At 36.5% G+C, this 26019-nt stretch overlaps 1 protein-coding gene across 1 annotated transcript; it reads left to right on the top strand.

Annotated features, from left to right (window-relative positions):
- Positions 1-23479: 23479 nt before the first annotated feature.
- On the top strand, positions 23480-25499 carry LOC116179094 (histone-lysine N-methyltransferase PRDM16-like). The gene has a single exon (XM_031498804.1). It carries the CDS (start codon positions 23494-23496, stop codon positions 24835-24837), a length of 1344 nt encoding a protein of 447 aa, XP_031354664.1. The 5' UTR covers positions 23480-23493; the 3' UTR covers positions 24838-25499.
- The last annotated feature ends 520 nt before the right edge of the window (positions 25500-26019 follow it).

The raw sequence follows: 26019 nt of genomic DNA, 5'->3' as shown, positions 1-26019 counted from the left end.
CATTTCAAGGCTTTTCTAAATAAGAAAGTTGGAACTGCGCATGCGCAAACCTAAATTTTAAAACTAATGTTAGATTTTCCTTTGTTCCAAGCGCCTAAGTATCAAATTTCACTTAATAGTTCCATAGATGAAAAAGTTGGCACTGCGCATGCGCAAAATAAAATTTTGAAACTGGCGCTAGATTTTCCTTTATTCCAAGTGCCTATGTATCAAATTTCATTTAAATTCTTCCATAAATAAAAAAGTTGGCACTGCGCATGCGCAAAAACAAATTTTGAAATTGGCGTTTGATTTTCCTTTATCCCAAGTGCCTATGTATCAAATTTCGTTTAAATGCTTCCATAAATAAAAAAAGTTGACACTGCGCATGCGCGAAACCAAATTTTGAAACTGGCGTTTGATTTTCCTTTATTCCAAGTGCCTAGGTATCAATTTTCATTCAAATACTTTTATAAGTAAAAAAGTTTGCAATTCGGTTTATAAATGGTCGAGATGCGAAAAGGGCACTGTGAATTTTGAATCGATTCGATCCAACTTTTGGCATTGCGTATTATATGGCTAAATCTTATGCCCATATTGAATTTCATGCAATTCAGTTCATAACTAACGGAGATGTAAAAGCGATCGAACATTTCTAAACAAAGTTATCGTTCACACGGACAGATAGATGGACAGACAGACAAAGGAACAGACGGACAGACCAACAGGCAGACGACAGATAGCAATGCAAAATTATAAACGATCTCTAGGATCGTTAATAAACGGCAAAAGTGTAAAATTATGGAACATGTAAAAAACGGTTTTTTGTTTTTTTTACAATAACTTTTTTTGTAAGCGGTACAAAAAAAATTCCTTCCTTGGTACAAGACTCGACACCATAACGAACCAAATAGCGGAAAAAGTTGAACAATAGCTCTTAAGATAAAGAACTAGTACCGTCGCAAAACGAGCGGACGGACGGACGGACAAAGTGGCCAAAAATTTTTTTTTATTTTTGTGGAAATGCTATCAAGTAATCTAAAAATCCCATACGGCGCCTATTTAACTTTAGGAAGTTGGTAAATGTTCCTCAAAAGTAGCCATCTTGAATTTTTTTTACATCAATTCTAAATTAAGCGTATCAAAGACAGTCACTTTTATATAGGTAAACCTTTTTTTTATATCCCTTATACTTTCGATGATATAAGACATTCAAGGAAATGACCAATTTTAGTTTTTTTGAATTTACGTCGAACCTATGCGACATTTTGAATTTCCATAAGGAAATTTTAAATAAGCATCCAAAACTGCAAAACATTGCCCATTTAACCAATTCTCTATCTTTAATAATAACAAAGTTACCCATGCAATCCCACCCGATTTGGGACACACTGTATAACTCCCGAAGTTCAGAGTTCTGCTGAAGTTTGGTTCAAGATGGTAAAAAGACTGAAGCTGACCTCGGATCATCTAATCTAAAAACAGATTCCTTTAAAGGAATTGAAACAACGAAACGATTTTGTATCAATTACCTCCAACAAGACTGTAGATGATTTGAACATAAATTGAAAGAAACCAAAAACTGTTGCGCATGTGAATTCGATTTGGCCTCTGATTGAGTAACATGTAAAATGGAATGATGCTTGACAATTCATTTTTTGCAAAACGGTTTGAAGTATGAATGCTTTTTTGAGTATAGGGTGAATTTCTGTTTAGAAACTGTTTGTGGTTTGGCCTGAATTTGTCTCTGTATTTTTATCCTCAATTTTCTTAAATATTTTTACCTTTTCATTCGAAAGTGAAAGGAAATTCTCTAAATTTGGTGAGTAATTTAAGTCTTTAGACTCCCTCATTGTCACTGCTTGTAACCAAAAAATCCTGCAAGGGCATCTGCGAACCTGAAAATTCTTGAAAGGCTTCATCTTCCGTAATGTGTGTTAAAAAGTTGTTTTTAACGTACGGAATTTTCCAATGCTAATTCTTCTGGACGAACCTATAATCCTGACAAATGTTAGGAAGTAAAATCAATTTCAAAAATGTAGTGCGCCAATTTGGTGTTCTAGAAAGTCCAATGCTAGTAGCTCTACAATTTTTGATACATATTCAATTTACTAAATTTTCCAATCTAGAGCAATATGTATCTTATCCACAATATTATTATCATTAAAATAGTACTAGGGTAGTGCTAATTTGTGATGACCTGGAAAATCAGTTTTTCTTGAATGCGGAATGAGGGGGTGTTGTAAAGGGAAAACTACTTAAATTGAGTTTATCTAAAAAATGATTGATTTTGGGTATGAAAATTAGAAGTCTTCTTTTTGATGCCTCCTATTATGGTCACGCGCGTGTCCTAATAAATGCTGCAGCTCTTCAATAAAATTGTATCATTTCCTGCATTACATAAATTAGATAAAAATAGAGTTATGCATTGATATACTTATGTAATTAATGAAAACTTAGTAAATGTAGCACTGAATTAATCAAGCTAACGGTTTTTGTGCTTAACTACCGTAGCAGGCCCCCTGGGATAGTCCCGCTCATATTGGCATTTTGACGAGATCCCACCTAGTTAGTTGACACTACAAACACCTTTTTTAACAGTACATTCCTTTTTTATGTTACATAATTGTAACACCCAAACGTATATTTACAATTACTACCCGCCACAAAAAAGGATTTGAATGTGCGTAATTGCAATAAAGGAATATAAGAAAGAAAACATGAGACCGACATTAATCTTAATGACTTGATCTCGTCAACACTCTGTAAATAAACACTCCTCGTAACCTTTTTAAAGCAACAACATGAACAAATTAATGTAGATTTTATTATATTATTACAATGCGAAATTTCTGTGTGGGAACATTTTTTCTCGTTATCACACACGCTATTTCGGTCGCGCGACTCTCGTGCCCATTTCTTTAATTAACCAAAACAAAACGAGATGAACCACACCTACTTCAAGAGAGGAAGTTTCGTAACGTTTCCGCGCCGTTTTCCCTTCATTAGTTCGACTTTTCCAATCGGTAGTTGTAACAGAAAAATTGCCAGCGTGGATCAACGAGAAATATGCAATACGCCCATTTATAATCACGAATAGGTACAAATTCCTCCAGTTCAGTCGACCAAGCCATCTGCTCTTAAAGACATTGAGAAAACTTCCTTGATTTGTATTTTCTTCTTATTTCCTGGCATACACACGTAAAATCGTGTTGCCGCAAGTTTTGAGAGTACGGACGGAGGGGATGGTATTTGCTACTTGTAACCTTTTTAGATGCGCGTACGATATATGAATGAATGCAATTTAATTATCCTTTTTAAATGCCAGATTTAATTCGTTTAGGAGATAATTGCGGAACAAGTAAACTAATGGGTAATATCGCAATGTTATAATAATATGGATATTGATACAGTAGTCTTAATTTTATACATCCGCCACTTTCATATGGGAGAAAAAAAATGAAGGCGTATACAGAGAAAGTCATCTTCTTCTTATTATCATAAATTAGATCACCGATTTAATGAACGGTTAGATAAAAGATGTAGCACCTGCTCTAATAGAAATCTGAAGTCCAATATAGCAATACGGAAATTGAATTTTTATCAAATGGGGAAGGGTCATATCTGAATATGGGCACATCATGCGGGGAACTGTTTGAGAAATAGCTATCAACAAGTTTGGATGAATGAACTTAAACTGTCATTACTGGAACCCACCTGTAAATATCCATAGCACTCATATGACACGAATCACCATTCTGCAAACCGAAATTTCTTATTGGTCCATCATGCTCCCGGTCTCGGTTATGGAATAGATTTTCTTTCCCGAACTGCCAGTTTGTTCCTTAGCAGTGCCTTGGTTTCCCGAGTTAGTCCCGTTTCTCCACAATAAATAGCTTGTTCCGTTAATTTACCGTTAACCGCCGGCGAAGAAGCTGCAAGAATTTCTTCATAGCGAATTACAACCATTCGTAACGAAAAAAGCAAAAAATGTTGATAAATATCGTGAAAAAAATTGATCTTGCTATAATTATATGGCTATTATTTAAATAATATACTGATATTGTGAAGATCCATGACTCTCAATGGGGTGCTTATAAAGCTTCGGAGAAATAACACCAAAATCTACCCATTTATTATTATAACAATTTTTATGGGGAGATTTTGATGTTATTTCTTCGAAGCTAAATAATATACGGTGGTGCATTAGAAACGATACATAGCTATTTCTGTAAATTAAAATAATTTTCAAAAAACGCTTTGGCACGTCAAATTGATCATGGAAGGAAACAGTGTCTAAAATAAAACTTGCTCACTAATGTCTAATCGCTGACAGTGCAATCCTTAAAATCTTAAATGATGCATCGTTGGTAAGGTCGCCCATCTCTGAATTCGGATATGTAATTTTTTTGGTTTACTTAGTTGTTTCATTTCCGGCGCATTCGACGTTGCAGGTACAAGTTTTCTCTTTTTTATACCACTTGCAACTGCATAATTTTGACGCACGATCGCATTAGCTTCTATTACATAGTGATCGGCCCGGCATCCTTTCATTGACATAAACAACAGCGCGCCCTCAACTTACTTTTAAAATATTTCGAAAATATCAAATCTAAAAAATTATAGTCTCACCAAATTCAGAGAAGGAAAGCCTTTCCAATGATGTCCTACCTTCCTTGTTGCGCAATTACCAATGTTAAGGGTTATGCTTTAGTACTAGGTATGCCATACAAAAATTAAAAGGGAAGTATAATAGGTACTTAATAATTACAAACATTTAAAAGAAAAAATCATCAATATCGACCTGTTCCTAAAACGTTTCAAGATTTTTAAAAGCTTTACTGTTTTGATTATTAACAATCTCTTAAAAAAATGCCAGAATTGTTCCATGTATCTCTTCAAACTATAAAATAAATAACAGTAAGAAAATCAAAAAGAAACTTTTAAGTTCATTCACTACCATAGTTGTAGCAAAGATAACGCAAAAAAATAAGCAGTTAGTGTAATTTTACTGTCACCAATAATCAACATATAGCCATATGTGGTCAAAGAAACGTAAAACTGGTTCTAAGAAAACTGGAAACTTACCTTTTCTGAACACCACCACAACACTACCACCAGAAATAAAATTTTTTAAAATTAAAAAAAAGTATACACAAAATCAAAACCCGTGCTCAGATACATTTTAAAATACCACTCTGTCAAACGTTCAAGAATGAAGATACTATACAGGCGTTAAAGTTCTAATTAGTTGTGGTCATACGTACTTAAACCTGATTTTTCGGACCTAATTACTTTTACCTTGTAATAAACCTATTCATCTTCCAGAAATAATAGAAAGGATGTCATTACGATATTTCTCTTATTGTTTCTTTATGAAGTGCAATTTGTGTTATCGGGGTCTTTTCAAATTTACCTTTAATTATAATATTATCTTAATTACTTATCCAAATTTAGTGCCATCTATGAAATGCATTGTTCTGTTGTCATTTATACATACTCTTTTTGACTAAAATAAATTTAATTCATTTCCTTTGTCACCCTTTTCAACTAAAGAAATAAAGAACAATTTTTTATGTGTCTTCATTAAGAAATCTTTATGTAAGGGAGCGTTAAAATTACTTCCTAGTTCTATTTTCATCTTGATCTTATAATGTAAATATTTTTAACTTTAGATTTATCACTTTGTTTGTGTACGGTATTATATGTTGATTCTGTTTTAATGTTAAGAGCGTCTCAAAAGTAGCGAATATTACACATAATATTGTAGATATACTATAACTCGGTATAACTATTTGGTATTTAATTACTCCACAAAAGACGTTTCAGTTACCTATTCTTATTTTCTCAAAACAAAAGCGCAGTAGATAAAAATTATGTGTTTTTCCATGAAGTAGATGTTTACCAAGATGTGCACTACTACATACATTCTGTAAAGGCAATCGTCTAGTAGCCTCTTAAAAATATTTAATTTTAATAAACCAAAGATTTACAGAATTATCAGGGTGTGAATTATTCGGGAGCGAATTTTTCAAGTGCGAATTTTTCCGAGTGCGAATTGTCCGGGTGCGAATTATCCAGGAGCGAAATGTCCAAGGTGATGAAATGTCTGAGTGCGAATTATCCAGGTACGAATTATCCAGGAGCGAAATGTCCAGGATGCGAAATATCCTGGGAGCGAAATGTCCGGGTGCGAATTATTCCGGTGCGAATTATCCAAGTGCGAATTGTCCGGGCGCGAATTATCCGCACACGAGTTTGAGCAAGGGTAGCGGCGGTGCGGCTTTACCGACATACCTCTTTGGTGAAACGGTCTTGGAAAACCAGAAGGTATGGGTTTCCTTTCCCCTCCAAATCTCATGTGTACACTATAATTATATACGCATCTTTATAAAAAATTGTGTTGTATAGAATAAGGAATAGGGTATATTCTCATCTGTTTGAAGCGAATATCTTGAACGTAATCGATCGAAGAAACAAAACGATTTGACGGGTCGCAGAATGTACACCCCTCAAAAGCTCATGTCTATACCAATTAAGTACAAACCCCATAAAAAGTAACGTAATATAGAATCTGGGAGGGAGTATATTCTCATTTGCGTTTGTAGAGTTTAAAGTGAATATCTTTAACATAAATATTTTAAGCTTCGCAGAAATTACGTCCCACCAACAGCTCATGTCTGTATACTAATTAGAAACGAAGCCTCATCAACGGTTATGTTATATAGCTCAATAACGGATTTATCCGTAAAAATTCGTGCATTTTCCACTTTAATTTTCAAGAAGCAGAAACAAAATGTGATTTTCTTTGTAATGGTATAGTTTTGGAAAGGGGTATAGACACTTGGACATCTTGTATGGTAGATTTTTTCAGAGCTTTGCGACGCATTTCACAATAAGCGTCAACAACGGACGTCTCACACTTTCCTCGGATGAAAATCATCGGCGTGAAATTACTGTGAGATATTTCCTCCGTTACACTTCTCATCAATTTTCAAATAAGCACCTACATCATTAGCAGTATTAGGAATCCTGGCGAAATAAAAACGTCTCGAGACGAAACCACGCTGATACTTTTTAAAGGACTTGAACAATACTCGCTTTTGGTAAACTCATGTCCAGTAGAATGGTATGTGTCGTTTTCCATTTAAAAGAAAACCATTGAATTAATCCGTGCCGTTTTTCGTCGCCGTTAGAGAAGAGCCGGGACGAAGTAAAAAAAGTTCCCGAACAATTGTTGCCTCGGTGATCTCTGAGAAATAACTAATTAAAATTCGGGAATTCGGCTTTCAATTTTATTATTTCAACGAAGAATGGAATTAAATCTGGTGTTCTTTTGGTTTTGCCGCTTTCGATTCCACAATAAAAACCGACATACCGTCATGAATTCAGTAAACAAAAGTCGGTAATGGAATAGTTGCATATCAGAGGGGTGTAATTATAATTCCAATATTGCCTTGTAAATTAACAGTTTTGTAAAATTAATTTTACATAAAAATGAAAGCAAGCCTGTATTTTACATATTTGTGTGTAAAAACGAGCAGGTAGCGGTTCGTGTGCGTGTTTGCTCCACTTTCATATTACGCATCCTAATCGTATTTTCTACCGAAAGAGAAACCGGACCAGATTGAACTGTCCTGCACCATTTGCCGATGCAAAATCTATGATCTGGTTAATTTCCTTGTTGCGTTTCAAAGACGTCACGTTTCTCTTTTACCTCTCCTTTTTTTGTTTGACAAAACTAATGAATCTGAAATGAAACGGATAATCAATATCCTTAGGCGGTACGTGTAACTGATGGATATTCAATATAAAATAACAGATCATCCAACGAAAACTTGTTTCTGGCCCACGTGAAGAACATACGAAAATGAAATTCCGCTTTTAATTTTCATTAATTGTGGTTACCAAACAATCGGATTGCGAAGACCATTACGAAACTCAATTGTTGGGCAATAAGGTGCATTTTTCTTCACATACATCACGCTGTGGCCTACAACATTTAGGAGATATCGCGTCATTCCGCAGAGATAATCTAAGAAAATGTGTCAAGTTTGTATGTTACAAGTTTACCACTGGTTTTTTACTTGGGCAACTAACTTTTTGATTTATTACATTTGACGGGTCCATTATGAATAACAAATAAGTACGAATAATCTGAGCCATAACCCAGTAACGAACTCGAAAATCCAGAACTCGCGAATGTGAATTTTAGGTTAATTCTTCTAAGCGGTTCCGGCGATTTGATGTGTGACCACACAAAATTTAACAAAAATATCTCATGTAAGTTAGCAGCTTAAACGATCACCGTTATGACCTTCTTATGTATAGTCATAAATCTAATGCGTTTATAAGCATGTTAATTAAAGATCGAGTCGATCAATCATGAAGGTTTTTTTCACTCCAAAAAGCAAACTCGAAATTAATTTCTCTTAATTTAACATTGCCATGCAAGTGGTTTTGTAATTCTTAAACGCGTGCCATACTATACTGTTTGAAATTGCAGAAATGTTTTCTTCTATATTATTTGATAATAAGCGTTGCTGAATGCCCTAATTCAAAGACCGTGAGATTTTAATCATGGGCATCAGTTGATTCGGAATTTTATCCTGTTGTACGTACGTTTTCATTATAATAGAAAGCAATTAATCGTACAACCTGCTTTTTGATGGATTTCCTAACCACTTTCAATCCCTAAAAAGACAATATTGGGATTCTGCAATTCATACCAGCGCATCTTTCACCGTGGAACAAAATTTCAGTACGACAAAACTGAACCGCTCGGAATCTGCCTTTTGAATTATTAATTTTAAGGAAATCCGTTAATTCAATTTTAAAATTATAGAACTAATTTGCAAGGGAAATTTAAAAACTATTGAAGGATCGAAATCTTCAAATTCTTAAACTTTGATTTTGCAGGTCCGTTAGATTTAGAGGGCGAATTTTGACAGTGTTCGGAAGTTAACTCAACAAACATATTGATAAGGTACGATTTGTAATCTAACCTCCAACAAATGTCATACATGTATTTTTAATTATTGATAGGAGTGGTCTCTTTACCTCCTTTTCTACGGCATATTTATTTTTGTTCTCCTTCAATACAAGTTCACAGTAGGAGGTTTAAATTATAGTTTCCACACCACTCTATGTCTCGAAAAAACCCAAATTACCATTTCTTCTTAAATTTTTGCTTTTATTCGCTAAGTGCGCCGTCTTGGAATCGGAATTTTGAATTTGGATAACATTGAAAACGTCATAACCCGAAAATCTAGGCAAAGCCGGTCAGCTCCACTCTTATATGACTTAAGGTTGCTGGGAGAAATACTATTCTATTCCATTCTATTCATAAAGGGAGCTCGACCAGACAGGGGACCAAAGGGCCTTTGTGCCTACCCCCTTTCTTTCGCCAGTAAGTTCAGTTTATGAGCTTCCGAAAGACCCTCCATGTTACCACAGAAGGTCCTTCATAATCCTACTTTAGACCTTCGAATATGGTCGTTATACCTGCGCTGAGCGGTCTTGAGGCAACTTTAAGTCGTATGGCCCTATTAAAGAGCCTGCAAACCTCGGTACGAACCTTTTCAAAGTCTGGTTCCGCACCAAGCTCTGGTCTGGTCAGGGCCAAGAACCGCCACGCGAAAAGCTCATCGACATTTTCTCGATCTCTGAGGGCACCACTAGTAATCCCGATGCCCCTTCGAGATCGATAACAAGGGATTGGACCCCTCCGTCGCAACAAAATTGGGCCCCACTGCTCCTGTGGAGACGTCTCTCTCATTTGGCGTACCCAGAGCCCTCGCTTTCGTCACGTAACGTGCGGGGCCCCCGCGTGGGCTTAAAAGTTCTGCCACTGTAGCGCACGATGGAATGCCTCATCGACACCGAATGCGAGGAGGACCCTACCAGGTTACTCATTGCGGATGAACCTCTTCCATAGGCTCGTCCTGAAACCAGGATTTTGCCTCTGGAGGCGCTTCTAGATGGCGATCATGTCATTCGGTAGTCTGTATAACACAGCCATAACGTTGGATACCCGAGCGACGTTTCTTTGCACTTTTAGAGATGCGCCATCCCAGGGCCTAATAAGAGGGACGAACGGCTCCAACTAGTCCAAGGTCCAATAATCCTAGCAGTCGGCCACAAAGGCTCCCGGCGGATTTCAACGGAACCCTGCCAGCCGAGGAAAGAGCACTCTCTCCACCTGGCAACAACTCCCTTCAATGCTACCTCGGCTGAGACATAGGCGTAGGACCTTTGGGGACGTTTTTTCTAAACTAAACGTCTTCCGCTCACAAATTCTTTAGAAGATATAATGTTGCTGTCTTCTGTTGCTTCCACCATCCAATACGTCGTCTGCTACAATAACAATCTGCATCTTTTAATCATTTTCAAGCTGGCGCTACTTTGACTCACATAATCAGCCAGCTACCTCAGGGTTGTAAAACAAAAAGGACTTGAGATGGGAAGAAATCTAATAAGGACATCAATAACTCAATAAAAATTTAAATTATACTTTCCATACTCATACACAATAGATCCCCATACTTCAAAACTTTCACGTTAAAATTGAACTTAAAGCCCAATAAATTCCTTAACTCAATAATGATCGAATAAGTTCCTGAAAATTCACAGTGATTCTTAAAAAGTAAAATGATATCTCTAGCAAAAATTCGTATCGATAATGAAAGTACAGGTACAAAATAATGTAGCGAATATTCCGTAAGTCCCGATAGACGTCAAGGCGCCATGAAAGATTAGTCTTCGGCAATAAAGAATGAAGGCAAATGTGACGCAATCGTTCCGGGAATTATGACGTGTTTTGTTCTAGAATATTAGAAAAGACTCACGACCACTTTGGAACACTCAACTTTACTATATAAGTAAATCGGATTACGTTTCAGAACACTTTCAATTTCGACTCCGAAGTAATAAATAGTTCACGCTGTTATAAATTGTGTATATGAGAATGACAAATACAAACAAATCTTGGCTTGAATGTAACAATCGCCGTTGCAGGAGAGCTCCTCGAACAAGTAACAGCGTAAAATAAACGAAAAGAGACTCAAAAATCCAAGTTACATGCTTCGGTAATTAATGAACTGATTAAAATACATCTTAAAATAGAGGGGTTCATAAACAGCAACGATTGGCAATCGATCTGTTCAAATTTAACAGTAAAAACCCAAAAGAATGTATAAATTCATTTCCTGGATCAAACAAAATGGCCTTACCCTCGTAGCGAAAACAAAAGTATAGCTTCCCGGAGAAGAATTCAAAAACCCATCCTCCAACTAAATCGGAATGCATAAAATATAGGTTCAGAAATCAAAATAAGTGGAAATTGCAATTATAACCTCGTGGTTTTCACCCTATTTGCCTTAACGTTTCGAACTAAGCGGTACTTGTACTCGAATGCGGAATTTAAAAGCTTGCCTGGAAAAAAAATCCCGACAGGTGGTGCCCTAATTTAGGTATGCAAGAGAATCTCAAACAATTAATCACAGTGACCATAAACCAAAAATAACTACTACGTACCTACTTACGAAAATCAAGTGTTACATATTTCAACCCATTTGGTGGGGTGGGCACAAATGCCCATGGGGTCGTGTGACACATTTTGAAAGTTTATTCAATCTACCAACAAACCTCTCTTTATTTTTAGTTTATATTTCCTCCACGCTTCCGTTGGATTGCTGTATGTATAATCTGAAAACAAAAATGGCTAACGCTAAATTCCGTAACTACACACTTTACCCTCTCGGTGTATCCGATTCCACGATGTCTTTATTTAGAGATCTTCTGAGCTTTTCAATTGAATAGGTTCAAAGGTTTAACAGATTTTGCTGCTTATCATTTTCGTCTAGGATCCAAAGAAGTACTTTCACTTTCTTTTAAATAGTGGACAAAGTGACTTATACAGATTTTCAAAGAACTCAAAAGGAAATTAATACCTGTGTACATCTCCATGGAATTTAGAACTAAAATATTCTTAATGAGAGTATAAATAACCGCCTTCTTTTCATGAAAAGGAGAAATGGAAGAAAGCTTTGCAAGTATTAGTAAAAGCAAATCGAAATGGTAACCACATAACGAATTGCTGAAGTTTTATTAAACAAACAACAGGAAATAAATGTTATCACGTAGCAATCGTGTACTTATAACGAAATTACATTTAAATAACGTAAATTACACGACACACTTGCGTCTCCATTAAGTACAAAATCATAAAGTGGAAACGTTTAAAAATCTACAAAAGGAGAAAAGGTTGCGCAATGTGCAGCTTAGAGGTATTTAGCAACCGCGGCATCCATGCAAAATTAGAAAACAATGAAATACCTGACCATTAACCATCGAAACAATCCGCAGCGATAAACAGATACAGAAAAAAGCTCACGATCTGGAATTAACTGTTAAATCAAGTTCGGTTATGGAATCAACTCACCAGTGACGTCACACCGACGACCTTATTAGCATTCCCATCAACTTGTTTTAATTAAGTTTGATTTAAATTATTTAAATTGGACACTTATTTAAAATATAATAATTTCAATTAACCTTTAAAGATTATGGGAATGAACAACGCCTTTTAGTGATTTATAATGGGCGAATCGTCGTCTACTTTTTTCAGGAGTATGTTAAATAAACAATATTATGTAAATTAGATAATTTCTTCGCTCCCCTACAAATTAAATTGTTAAACACGTCCTGACACTGATACCTTTTATTATTAAATTATAAATTCTCACTGTTACTCGTTAGCAGACCTCGCCTTGTATGAAGATACGTAGGAATTGGAGCAATCTTATTTTGGTAATAAATCATTATACTTTCTTTAAAATAATTTGCTATTAATTTAATATCGATCACGATTTATAATTGCTTTTACATGCCAACAGGTGAGTTTTCAGCCTGTAAGCGAAAGTAAAGCGTTTTGCATGTAGGAAGAACTCCATTAACGAACGACTATCGGAAGCGCTATCTGTTGGGTTCCATTTCTAATGGTTTAATTGCGCCACCGATACATTTAGAGATAACAAAAGCTGACAATTTTTGAAATGACGTTGATTGAAAAGAAAAAGCCTATTATTTTCGTTTTAATGAAGTGTAATTAAATAAACACCTTCGCGGTCCCATTCTCTGTATATTGGCGGTACGTTAATCGGAAGTGCACGTAATAATAAATTACTTTCTTTTAAAGTTTTTAGTTTTTTTACTTTAACGGCGCGGTTATGTGTAACAGTTTAATTTTTGTGAAGCGAAAGTGGTGTAAAGGTCCCATGTAATTAATTGCACTTTTTCTTCATCGTATGACCCGATTACACATGCATAGTTCACATGTTTGGTCGCATGCACAATTATGATTGGGCTTTTCCGTCGAATTCCCAGGAAAATTGGCGATTTTCCCAACTTACAAGTAATTTCATGGTAGCTATGTATACATTTAGTATCAATAACAAGGGCAACAACTTACGAACTGAGATGGTTTACTTCAATGACAGTCTCTTGAATTCCACAATCCCAATGAATCACACTTGTTGGTGGGGCTCAATGGCAATCTGTACTAAAGATTCGGTGCCCACAGAAAATTAAACGACAGCATCTTCCCTAATTGTACTTTCGGATGGGAAGTAGAAATTCAGAATCTTTGTGCTCAATTAAAGGTTGATCAAAACTCGAAACCAGCCATTAATATGAAAATTTAAGTGTTTTGACATTTGGTCATTATCATCATCATTTTCTGCTAATGCTATATACTCTTCTCTTTACTCCCTTATATCTCTTTTCCTTCCTCTCTCGATTACCTCCTTCATTGCATTTTTCTTCGCTTTATGATCTTGAACATACATATTTCCTCTCCAAGATTCCAACCTTTCCTGATATTTTTTATTGCTGTCCATGTTTCACTACTGTACAATTATAACACTCCATACAAAACATTTTACCAGGCTTTTTCTGAATTTCTCTGCATAAAATCCTCTTACTTGTTTTGCCATCACTTGTCTTAATTTCTCTTTCGCTTTTCCAACCTTGTGCTATCTCTGTGCCGAAATACTTATATCTTTTTACTCGCTCTATCCTCAGCCCATCTGTCACACTGGTTTCCAATTCCTTGCTGCAGCCCCAACCATACCTTCATCCTAGTGAATAAATGAAAGTCGCTTGGAGCTAACTTCGGGCTATGTTCAGTTCGTCCTTCTTGAAATATTACCGTACACAGCACACAATTTTCGATTAATTTCAGCCGCAGTCTATTGCTTTCAGCTGGAAAAAAACGGATCACAGAGCGAATCTCACAATTCGCGGGAGCCTCAATGATAGTAGCTATGATAAAAGAGCGCTCACATCAAAACTACGCCACGTAATGACCGCTCCGGTTGGTTACAGACAGATCACTGCACACTACCCCACGTCGCCATGACGTCTGAGTATCCATTGCCAACCTAATAGAACCTGAAAAAAAATAGCCCTCGTACAATCATGTCATCCGGAAACTGTATTCTAACAATCCTCTTCCCTATGTTCATACCATATTTTCCCCTATTTCCGTCATGTCTTCTTCATCAATTAACAGAGTTGGTGAATAAAAGCATCCCTGTCTAACTCCTCTTCCGATATCAAACCAATTGTCGCAGCTACAGGCTTTTGACTCTGTACAGTAAAAAAATCAACAACTGTCAAGAGAAAAACATTGATTTGAGATTTGGTTATTAAAAATTAAAAATAATAATGGTAAATGTTCAAATAGTAGAATAGTAATGAAGAGGTAAAGAAAACAGGTGGAAACGGCAACTACCGAAGATTATAAAGATAATGGATAGTTAGAAGTACTGAAGAAACCCAAGTTATTGCTTTCGAAATAAGGGTTGAAACGTTGACAAAACTACAACATCCAAAAGAGTGCCCCCCATGGTTATATAAGTTTTTGATACATTTTAGAAGTAGTTCCGAGAGGGCAGCCACAAGCTATCAATTACCAGAAGCAGTAAACGATATCAAAAGATGGGGAAGTTGTTTATTTAGACTAATTTGATTTTTTAATTGAGCTTCATATCTCAGATGCAAATAAAAATCTCAAAAAAGGTATTAAAATTGACGTGACATTTCCGACGAGTTCGTGGCGTTTTTGAGTAGCTTCATTCAATAAAATTGTAAAAGGAATTCGGATCTAGTTAGTTGAAGAATTACAATTTAACGACAATAGAAAAACGCTTAATTTATCGTTTAATAATGTAAGCGCCAGATAAAGAATCCAACTACCAACATAATACCATAAATTGAGCCTAGGAAAAAGATCAAATCAAAAAAGTTATGCGCATGTAAGATGGATCATGATTAGAAAATTAATTATAGCTAAATGGAATTAAAACTAGATGTGCCAGTTATAAAATCAAACTGAAAATAAAAAAAAAGAAGTATTTTATGGCCGAGTTGGAGCTAATGCACTACGGGGTGTCCCGTAAATCGTGGTAATTGGCTTAGTTTCGTAACGAGTCTCGCTAATGTCCTATTAACTTGCCACCAACGTCTACCAACTCCTCACTTGATAATGAAGATACCCATGGCATACAAGATCACGAACACTTACGTCAATATTTTTCTTAATATTTTATTAATGAAGACGGTTTGTGTGCTTGAAGCGTTTCGTTTTGAAGAAGCTAAACGCAACTGGAAAAAACGCTTGTACGGCGTGGTATCAAATCTTCTTCGCTCACTAATTGACATGTTTACTTTATAAGGGATGTTGTATGTTTGTAACCAGCTCGTGAATTCTAAGTGTAACACACGCACATTTCAAGAGCGAACACGATAAAATGAAATTCTCCCTGAAACTTCCCACTTTTTACAGTTATGGCGTAGAATCTCGATCGTAATCCAGATTGCGCTTTATACCTCAGAAAAAAAAATAACGAACCTGCTCGCGTCCATTTCAGATTTTAAATTGCTGTTTATGGTGTTGTTTACGATATTGTTATCGATGTTAGAAATGATTGGAAAAAATGTTAATTATATAAACGATGTCATTAAAACTGTTGCCGATTTGCGCGCTGCCCGATCCACAAATCAATTTTCGTAAAAGTGCAAGATGCGTAGGAAAACCAAAGGCCAAAACCGAATGCAAATATCCAGGAAATATAACAATTGCCGATGGAATTCTGTTTCACCTTAATAATAGATAATGAAGTCCTTTTTAAGGATATAGAAATTGAGCAGATTTTAATTAAAGAGGTAGCGGGATCTATTTTGTCGAAAATTTAAGGCACATTCTGAACGCGTCGCGTCTATAAAAAATAATTCTCCTTTTATAGATTGCCAAGCTCTACTTTCTCATTGTTAAGATATATAAGATGGTTGTAAACGCAATTTTTATCAAGAGCGATTTTATATAACCTACAGTGTTTTCATCTAAAATGGAAGCACTTTCTCTTATCTGTAACATATTATAGACGGTATAAACTGACCATTAGGCCGGAGTGATTTGCGATTATCTACCACATGTAGAAGAAGAATGAATCCTCCAGGAGAACCCTTGCGAAAGTCAATAAGGAAGAATTTGTTGGAAAGTGTTAAATCGAATCGACGACTTTTGTGGTAATAACGCAAAAATTGCTCGGTTTGCTCTATTTAATACCTGTACCCCTCTGCCGCGCTTCGGGCAAGGAAAGTAATTGTAATTGTAATTATGAGCTTAAGATGTAATACGACATTTGATGGTTTTATTTATGAGAGCGCGTGTCAATTTTTTTCTAGCTAGGCGAAATTAATTAAACCTGCGTGTTTTACAATTTATGAATATGTAAAATAAACAGTTAACGTGATCAAATAAATATCTTGTTTGCTGAAACGAAACCAATTTATTTGGCCATTCCTAGGCATGTCATGTACTTTACAGATGCAAAAGTGTGATAAACTAGACATGTTATGTATTAGTTTCACGTATAATTTTGTTAAATTAACGAGATGAGAGTTTACGTTACTCGCAAGCAATTGAAATTGTTTTATTCGTATAATTGCTAATTAATAAAGGCCTGAATGGTAAAAGTGGACTGATGTCTTTTGCAATTAACTGATAAATTTAAGCAACTAAATTGGGAGTGAAACTGAAAGTTAAGTTATGTAAGGCGCGCAAAAAAGGAGCTTATTTTAATCTAACGGGTGTTAATTTTGTTTATAATGATAAACGCTGAGCAATATGGTATCGGTTAATCTTAATTGCCCCAAATTAAAATCAAAAAAATTGATATAGTCAATGATAAGTATATTTAGTTAATTTATCTCCTATAATTAGTTATTTAAATATGTTTGACGCCAGCGTTGGAATTTTTGATTTCTTTTGATGTTTATGAAGACAATATTTGTGCAAAAAAAATACCCTCAGGGGATTAACTGAGTGTACCAAGCAAGGCCATATAGAAGGATAAACGTATTATACCTTCGTGTTGGTCACAATTGTTGTGGCCTCCCGATTGCTTGGGGAATTTTTTGCCATCCAAACGAGTAAAAGAAAACGCCACGTCCCTTGTCACTCAGGGGGACATACGGGACAAATAAAATAATTTATTGTACTGTTAAATCAAAAACGCCCACATGTGAAGAATTATAAAAATCCTCTGGATGGTGTCTTTTAGCTTTATTACTTTTGAAGGATCTGGAGCTTCATCTTTGTAACGGGTGAACCCATCTCAAGAACCGGTTTCGCCTTGGAATTGAGCCATGTCGATCAATGTTGAAGTGTTGATGGGATTATTGGTCTCTCACTTTAAGTTTGCTTATTGTAAGGTGCCATCCAAAATCCTCTTAGAGAAACTTTAGAAGATGCGAGGCCTAACCTCTAACCTTATTTTTTCCCGAGGATATTTTTGAATAATATTCTAGATCTTACTACTTTTTCTTTCTATAAGCTTTGCACGTTTTACCTTCGGTTCTAGCCTCAAATATTATCTGACCACCTTTTCCTCGGGCGTCCTATTGCCCTTCTTCCTTTTGGCGATCTGTCTCTTGCCATTTTAAATGTCCTGTTTTCTGACATTCTTTCTATTATGTTGATTCCATTCTATTTTCCTGTTTTTGGTCCACTGGTTTATCTCTTCTATCCCACATCTCGTTCTGATTTCCTCACTTCTTATTCTATCTCTAAGAGATTGATTCGTTATTGTTTGTAAGCTTTTCATTTCCGCTGTCTCCAATAATCTGTGTGTTTTGACCGTATCTGCCTTCGTTTCCGCATTTAACCTAATTGAAGCTTGAAAATACGGCGCTCCCATCCGATAAAACCAAAACCACAGTAATATCATAAAAACGAAAAAGATATAAATTGGTTGTTAACAACAAAATAAATAATCTTTCACTTAAGTGACGCAATTAATAATTATAACGATCTATATATTTAATAAAGAATAATCATTAGGTAATTAATATTATGTATAGCGTTGATTTTTACTGGAACCACTTAATGGGATTTATCAAGAGCCCTCGATGCTCTTTTCAGAACTATAATTGAAAATAGACTTTTGGCACGTTTGCTAACGTAAATGTTATGTATTATCTCTGGTTTTCAGAGGGATCACAAATTCTTTTATACAAAATCGTCATAAAACCTTCATTTTCATGCATAATTTATGTCAGGTAATTTCAGTTTCCATGGCAGAGGCGTGTGCATACCAGACTACCTGTCCTGCCGCCTGTCACTTTACCATCCGCGCTTGTCACATTTCTAAATGTCAGATTGACGTTAATCAAAAGTTCTATATGAAGATTGAAATTTTATATTACAATACGATTTCAGGTAAAATGTAATACAAAACTCGTCAGTAAAATGGCATTATTTGACTCGGAAATTAAAGTCCATGGTCCCAAAGGGGCCTCGTACTTCAATATTTCCTCGCCAGTAATGTGTCATTTTCCTGACTTATGCAAATATCTATTAATGTGACAATTTTTTTTAAATTTTAATGACATGATATTACATAGGTAAACTGATAATAGTACATTATAACGGGCGATCAAAAATGAGTTGCTGTCGAGTCGCCTTTGGAAGTTCAAGTTAAATACGATTTCCCATGTAAACAAAAGTTCCAAAGGTGACTCGACAGCAACTCATTTTTGATCGCACAGTATATCAAGGTAGAGAAGTCCAGTTTTATTGCCTGAGCACCAAGATTACATCTCGAGGCGCTTGCGCCGAGGGGTGTAAGGTGTGAAGGCAATAATAGATTTCTCTACCGTGGTATATATACTATTTTTTTCACTACTAGCACTTGAAGTCCTCTAAATTAACATATTATATTGATAAGAAAGTGAACGGTTGGACAGAATTTTTTGTTTATTAATTTAACATGTCAATCAAATCCGTAGAAGTACAAGTCAAACAGGCCGTATTTTGTTCTGTCATTGAGATATTTTCAAAGAGTAATTTCGTTCGAATTTTTTCAAAATGTGATAATTTTAGGTATGTAATTTCACTGGAAATGGCGGATGGTGGCAATTATTCATTTTAGAAAACTTGTCCAAACGTTTATTGAGCGAAATTTCGGGTTGTGTTTTCTAAAAGTGACATAGCGTGACAGTTCTCATTATTGACTATTAGTTAATAATGACCACATTATTAACCACTTTGAACAAATGCCGAGAAAGCCTACTTTACAAGTGGAAAAAACGTTAATAATCATGTCATCAGACGCTAGTAGTAAAAAAACATTATAACATACTTCCCCCTTTAAAAGAAATTTTAAATCTGGAAACATGTTTGATTGTTGTACCTTCCTGATGATAAAGTAAAGCGCAATATTTAACTCATGTGTTTTCAATGGGTCACTGAATTGGACCGAATTAGCACGTTTTGAATTTCTAATAAAACGAAGAACGTATGCTGTGATTCGTAATATGGACGTCATGCTGCTTCTCCTTTCAACAAGCTCGGCCATTTCTTCACAGCTGATTTGGCAGAGTGCTTGCAGACGATGTCTTCTGGAAGATCAATGTATTATGTTTCCTGAACTATGTTGCAACTGATTTCTGCTTTTTTTTAACCATTCCGGTCTTGTCCACCAAGATGTTTGACTGGAGAAGTTTTTTGGTAGAACTTCCCTTGACAGAATCTGATGGATTATCCTTAATTTAATATATCCTTAATATTACCATGAACGTGGATTTGTCTAGAATAGATACATGCAGCATAAGCGTGTGGTGATGCGTCGCAAAATCCACAATGATCTATTTGCCACATATCGCAGGAAACAATCCTTCTTGGTATCTTGATAGAGTTCAAATATGGCAATTCTATGGAGAATTTATGCCATTTTTTAATTATACCAAACAATTACTGGACCTAGCAGACCCAATGGATCGAAGATTTTTGCTGCTATGGACAACATACGCCTTTTTTTTGCCATAGAAGAAGATTGAATCGCTGCTGCTACACCATAAGACTCCCCAGAAGCTTTGTATCATTTTCAGTCACCAAATTCGGTTCGTTCGGCGTAGTCGCTATTACATCATGTCCATTCCGTAGTTAAAATCATGCTTCAAGAAGAATAGCATTGATCTGCTTGTAATAATAATAATAATTTTAATCCGTGCGATTAGTTAAACAGGCTAGATCTGAATTCTCACAAGAAACACCGACCATAATACTAAATGTCTTTATTGATTAGCAGTTCTACATTGTGGACACCGATGTGCTTTGCTAAGTCGTCGTTACCTATTAGAAAATTAGCTACGTTATCGCTAATTGTAGGTGGATAACTATTCTCTTTGTCGTCTGCCAATTGTCTGAGATCTTGTAGGATTGCGACGAAGTTCGAACTAAGTCAGTAGCAATGTATCACGTGATTAGTTTTACATAAGATGGCGGTCAAGTAATTTTCTAAGATGTGGCAGTCAAATTCGGCGTAGGTAAATAGTTTACAACAGATGACCATGCAGGTAGAACTATCCAGGTAGATAATAACAAAACAAAATGAAAGAAAAGGTACACCAGAAAAGAAAATTAGGAGTCTTAAGAGGGAAGATAAATCCCTAAAGGAAATACGTATTAAGAATAGTGCTGAGTCATTAAAAATGGGTGCCTACCTCACAGCGTAACTACTTTTAAATATAAATCCGCTGAGCGTATTCGATGGAGCAGCCACCAGCACTCAGAAATAGAGTGAAAAACTCCAGAGAATTAAGTATTATAATACTCGAGATAATACCCAATACAAAAAGCTCTTTTTACGAAGACATAAGTAAAGTAGGTAATGGAGTATTTACAAAAAATTCTCAAGTAACCATTATGAACGCAGAATCTTCTCTAAAGCAACAAACAAGCAACGCGCACGTGGAAAAATTAAAGGAAACGCATGAGGGAAAATACAGAAAAGTACGTGTGATTTATCTTGGTGGACACAATTGTGACAACCATTATTGTTATCTATCTAGAGGTGCGAAATTTTGTTTCCAACAGATCTATAGGCTCTGGTTTCTTGTTAGTATGTATGGTATTGGGTGTTTCGAATTTCGAACTAGCTCATCGAGAATTAGCGAATTTTAGCAACATCCGTTGGTACAGAAACCAGATCTGGGCTATTCTGTACCGTCTTCTGAATCGAGTAATGTATCGCTGCAAAAACCAAAGTCAAATATATACTGTAAAATCTACTCAAAAGAGTTGCATCGATTGTTCTTTAATATTATGTCGACAATAGGCACGATTTGAATTTTTAGAGATTTCCCAAATTTCTAACTATAGTATCTAAACACAAAATTAATTTAATCAAAATATGTCACCTTCAAGGTCATTAACATAGTGCAAAAGGACTTCCTTTCAAGAACTGTACGGATCTATTTTTTGCATGAGGTCAAAGAGGGCTAAACTTGATTACTAATTGAGGATTATTTTCATATTAAAAGAAGTGCTTAAGTAATTCGAATACAATATAATAATACAATATAACAACTCTTTAATTAAGTATAGGCATATACAAGGGTTCCAAATATAGCAACAAAATGACGATTATAATTAGAAATAGTACAATAGGAAGATGAACTATAAATGTAAAGTTAGTTTCTCTTAGAGAATGAAAATTAAAATAATACAAAGGTCGTAAAGAGGAAATGGTCACTACCTCTATTTTGGGGTTTCCGAGTCAAATTTTACACCTCAATTTTAATTCTGAGGGGGTAGTATCTCTCTTCATCTACAGTAATAATTTTAACTATTTTTAACACAAACATTTAAAGTTGATGTAAGTCCGCCCCGTGGATAGGCACGCAACCCCTTGCTCGGAATTCAACACAATTAACGATTGACTTATTTTTAAGTTTGGATTTTGTATCCGTCTAATAACAAAAACTAGTTCGCACGTTGAATCGTTATTTGAATAACCTTGTCGATGTTACAAATTTGAATTTTTGAATGAAATGCTCGAATTAATTATCTGCCAACCTTGATCACTCGCTCGTCTTTTAAGTTTTTGTCAAAACTAATCGAGGAGTTGACGTAAAATGACATATACCAGTACGAAAACGCGCAATTTTTCGGGCGTGAAATGCGCACGTGAATTGCCGAATTAAATTAATTAGAAGGAAATCACATTATAAATATTTAAACAGGAACGATGAAGCGTTTAGCAATCAATAATTTATGAAGAGCTTAATTCTGAGAATCTCGAGTACGCGTTTAATATTCCAAGAGGGTACGTGAAAGTACCGACGCTTGTTTTGACGAGTGCGTATTAATTTGTAATGATCCGTAGATTTGTATCAATACATTGCATTATCTTCGAATCTCGCGGTACGTGCATCTAACGGACTCTAACAATTTGTCTATGTAGGTCTATGGAAGTCACGATTATAAGTGGATTTTTACTTGTTTAGCCACTAGCGGCCCTAACATGGGTGTGGGTGCCTGACAGGACAATTTATCGGACACTTCCGTGTGTTACATATCGGCGAAGAAAGAATTCAACCTCTTAACACTCTGATTTTTTTGCCCGCAATGCCTCAACATGTGTTGCAAACGGTTGATTATATTAAGATAAACGTTGCCTTGTTAACAGATTCACTTTGAAAGAACGCATTATCATAATTTCCCATACACACGTTCCAGTTGGGGTAATACCGACACTTTTGTTTATAGCGTCGTCATTGCAACATTCGGACGGCTGGGTTACTCAACTGTTCTCGTGCCGTTTGACCTCCACTAATCGGCATCGGTACCATTGTATTCTTATTACCCTTCGGTCCGTACTCCATCTCACGCACTACGTCTTCATGTAAACGCGTCGCATCACAAACGCTAGTGCTGTTATCTGGCACATTACCGCACTTATGTCACGTCCATAAGATATGTTTGTCGCAAGGAACTTTATTACACGCTAACTCAAGAAAAATCTTTGGGAACTGTAAAACACTGCTATTTATTGTTGACAAGTTAGATTAACAGAGTCTTTGAACTTAGTTTATGATGTCGATTACTTTTTTCTGTTCCCGGCGTAACTATTTCTCTTATTGTTGCAGGTTACTTTCCAAGTTCCCATGAGTGTGGTGGATACGGGCCGTCCGTGGCTTCGGTACCTTCCCCCGCTGCCTCTTAGTCGACCATTAACCATGAGAGAAAAGGACTCGTCGCCCAGAAAGATGTTGGTAGCGGCCGGAGGCTACAGCTCGCCAAAACAGGCGGCCGTCTACCCCTTGTCGATTAGAGTGCCTCCAGGTGACGAGATGCCCTTCGATCTGTCGCGCAACACCAGATCGCCAGGGCCTCATATGTCACCGGCCGGACGTCCTCCCCCGGGCCCGCAGGATTCCGACGATCAACCCCTGGACCTACGAGTCGACCACAAGAAGCTACGGATAACGCGAAGGCACGTCGAAGATGAGAACCGTAACATAATCTCGCCGGCCGCCAGTCTGAGCGACAAAGAAGAGCTGTCAGTCGATGGCAACGCCAACAAACCGTTTAGCCCCCAACTTCCAGGATACCCAGTCCTATTCCCCCCTCAACCGATCCACCCGATGATGCTGGAAGCGATGTACAGAGCGCAAGGTTCCGATAAAGTACCCAGACTGCCGCTGCACTACCCCAGCTCGCCCCCCGCTTACCCCCCGCGATATCCATTCTTGAGTCCTACTATGTTAAGTCCACCCGTTAGTCAAGTTCCTTTCGATATGCTGCGAAATCCTTCAGTGCCACAACCTCCAAAAGTATTCGCCGACACCAGCGGAAACAAATTGAAAGACCGGTACGCGTGCAAATTCTGCGGGAAGGTCTTTCCGCGTTCCGCGAATTTAACCAGGCATTTGCGAACGCATACGGGCGAGCAACCCTACAAGTGCCGTTACTGTGAACGATCGTTTAGCATATCGAGCAACCTCCAAAGACACGTCCGCAACATCCACAACAAGGAGAAACCGTTTAAGTGCCCCCTTTGCGAACGTTGCTTCGGACAGCAGACGAATTTAGACAGACATTTAAAGAAGCACGAGTCGGACGGACCGACAATTTTGGACGAACGCAACTTACAAAGACGGAACCTGTCACGCACCCACGTCGGCGACGACTCCTACTTTGAGGAGATACGCTCATTCATGGGCAAAGTCACCGACGGTCGCATGCTGCCTCACCTCCAACCGCCACGATCGCTACCCAACTTCCCCCTAACCCTACCCGCCAAAATGTACGAAATGTCGAAGCTGTCCCAGGAGAAGAGTCCCGACGAAAGCAAGCGCGATTCCTCGTACTTTTCTGAGAAGGACAACTTCTCGTCCAGGTCGTCCACGAGCTCGGAGTCGACAAACAAAGACGACGAGGGCGAAAACCCAACGGTAAATGAGGAGGTCGACGACGGCCATCGTTCAAACGCAGACACCAACACCTGATGCGTTTTGGTGATCTGACTGCCGTAATTGTTTTGTGATATCTTCCTGCCCGGTAATAATGTTCAAATAACCGTGTTAGTTAATAGTAAATGATTGATGGATTTATGCAAATTCGTTTAACACGATTACGATATTAAATTGTAATTAATTTTGTTAGGCCGAAGTTGCTTGCTACCATGAAATAATTTTGTGGAGGTCGCAATGACAATTAACGGTTAACCATCAGTCAAGTCAATAAGATTTTCTACTCCAGTTTTTTCTTCGCAAGAACAGCTGGTCGCGGCACTACAAAATACTTCGATTGAATAAGATGATGATCGCCGGTAATCGTTATCTTATATTTGCACTGGGAACGGACGTTGATCATCGTTCACAATGTACAACTTTTTATTTATACCAATATAATTGAACGCTTTATTTATCTACTTTTTCCTTAAATAGTACTACAAGTAACAAGTATCGATATGGATCGTATTTCGCAATTTATACTAATCCCATAAAATTTACTTTTAATTGATTTACTAACACGTTACAATTCTAGAATTAATTAGTTGTCGACCAGATATGACCTCGTTCACACACAGCGTAAATATTTCCCAATCTTCGATATCATTTTGATACAGTTTCTAAATTATTGTTTCGGGCAATGTGATCGAGCTACCTTTTTTCTTACAAAAAAACTGGGTTGAGTGCACGTACGCTTTTTTTTCATATATAATCATATTTCATACTATATTTAAACAAATTAGTATCGTGCGTGCGTTCAAAATGATTAATTAAACTACAACTTTCTTTCTAAATAGATAATTAGGAGATAAAGAAAAAATCATTTATAATTTTATAATGGCATCATCGTCTTCTGCGTCTAGTAATTTAACCCTTTTGCTCTCTTCCTCCATTCGCATCGCTGTATAATTATCGCTCCGCACGCTTCTTTTTCTTCATCAATCAAAAGCTCAAGGAGTAAATCATCAAAATGAGCGTGGCCTCATTCTTTCTTCTTCGTTAAATTTTTCTTGTCTAAACCTTTTTACATTATATTAATTTCCTTTTTCCTTAACTATAACTGTTTCTTTCTTTATGATCTTCTCGTTTAAATTCCAATACTAATCGTATCCAAAAACTTCACTCATTTTATTACTAAAAGTACAATTCGTACCTACTTTCTTCTCATTTCCATCG

The sequence above is a fragment of the Photinus pyralis genome, unplaced genomic scaffold, assembly GCF_008802855.1.
Source record: "Photinus pyralis isolate 1611_PpyrPB1 unplaced genomic scaffold, Ppyr1.3 Ppyr1.4_LG8, whole genome shotgun sequence".
Classification (NCBI taxonomy): domain Eukaryota; kingdom Metazoa; phylum Arthropoda; class Insecta; order Coleoptera; family Lampyridae; genus Photinus; species Photinus pyralis.
Note: the sequence above shows the minus strand (reverse complement) of the source record. Positions and strands in the feature narration are given on the sequence as shown.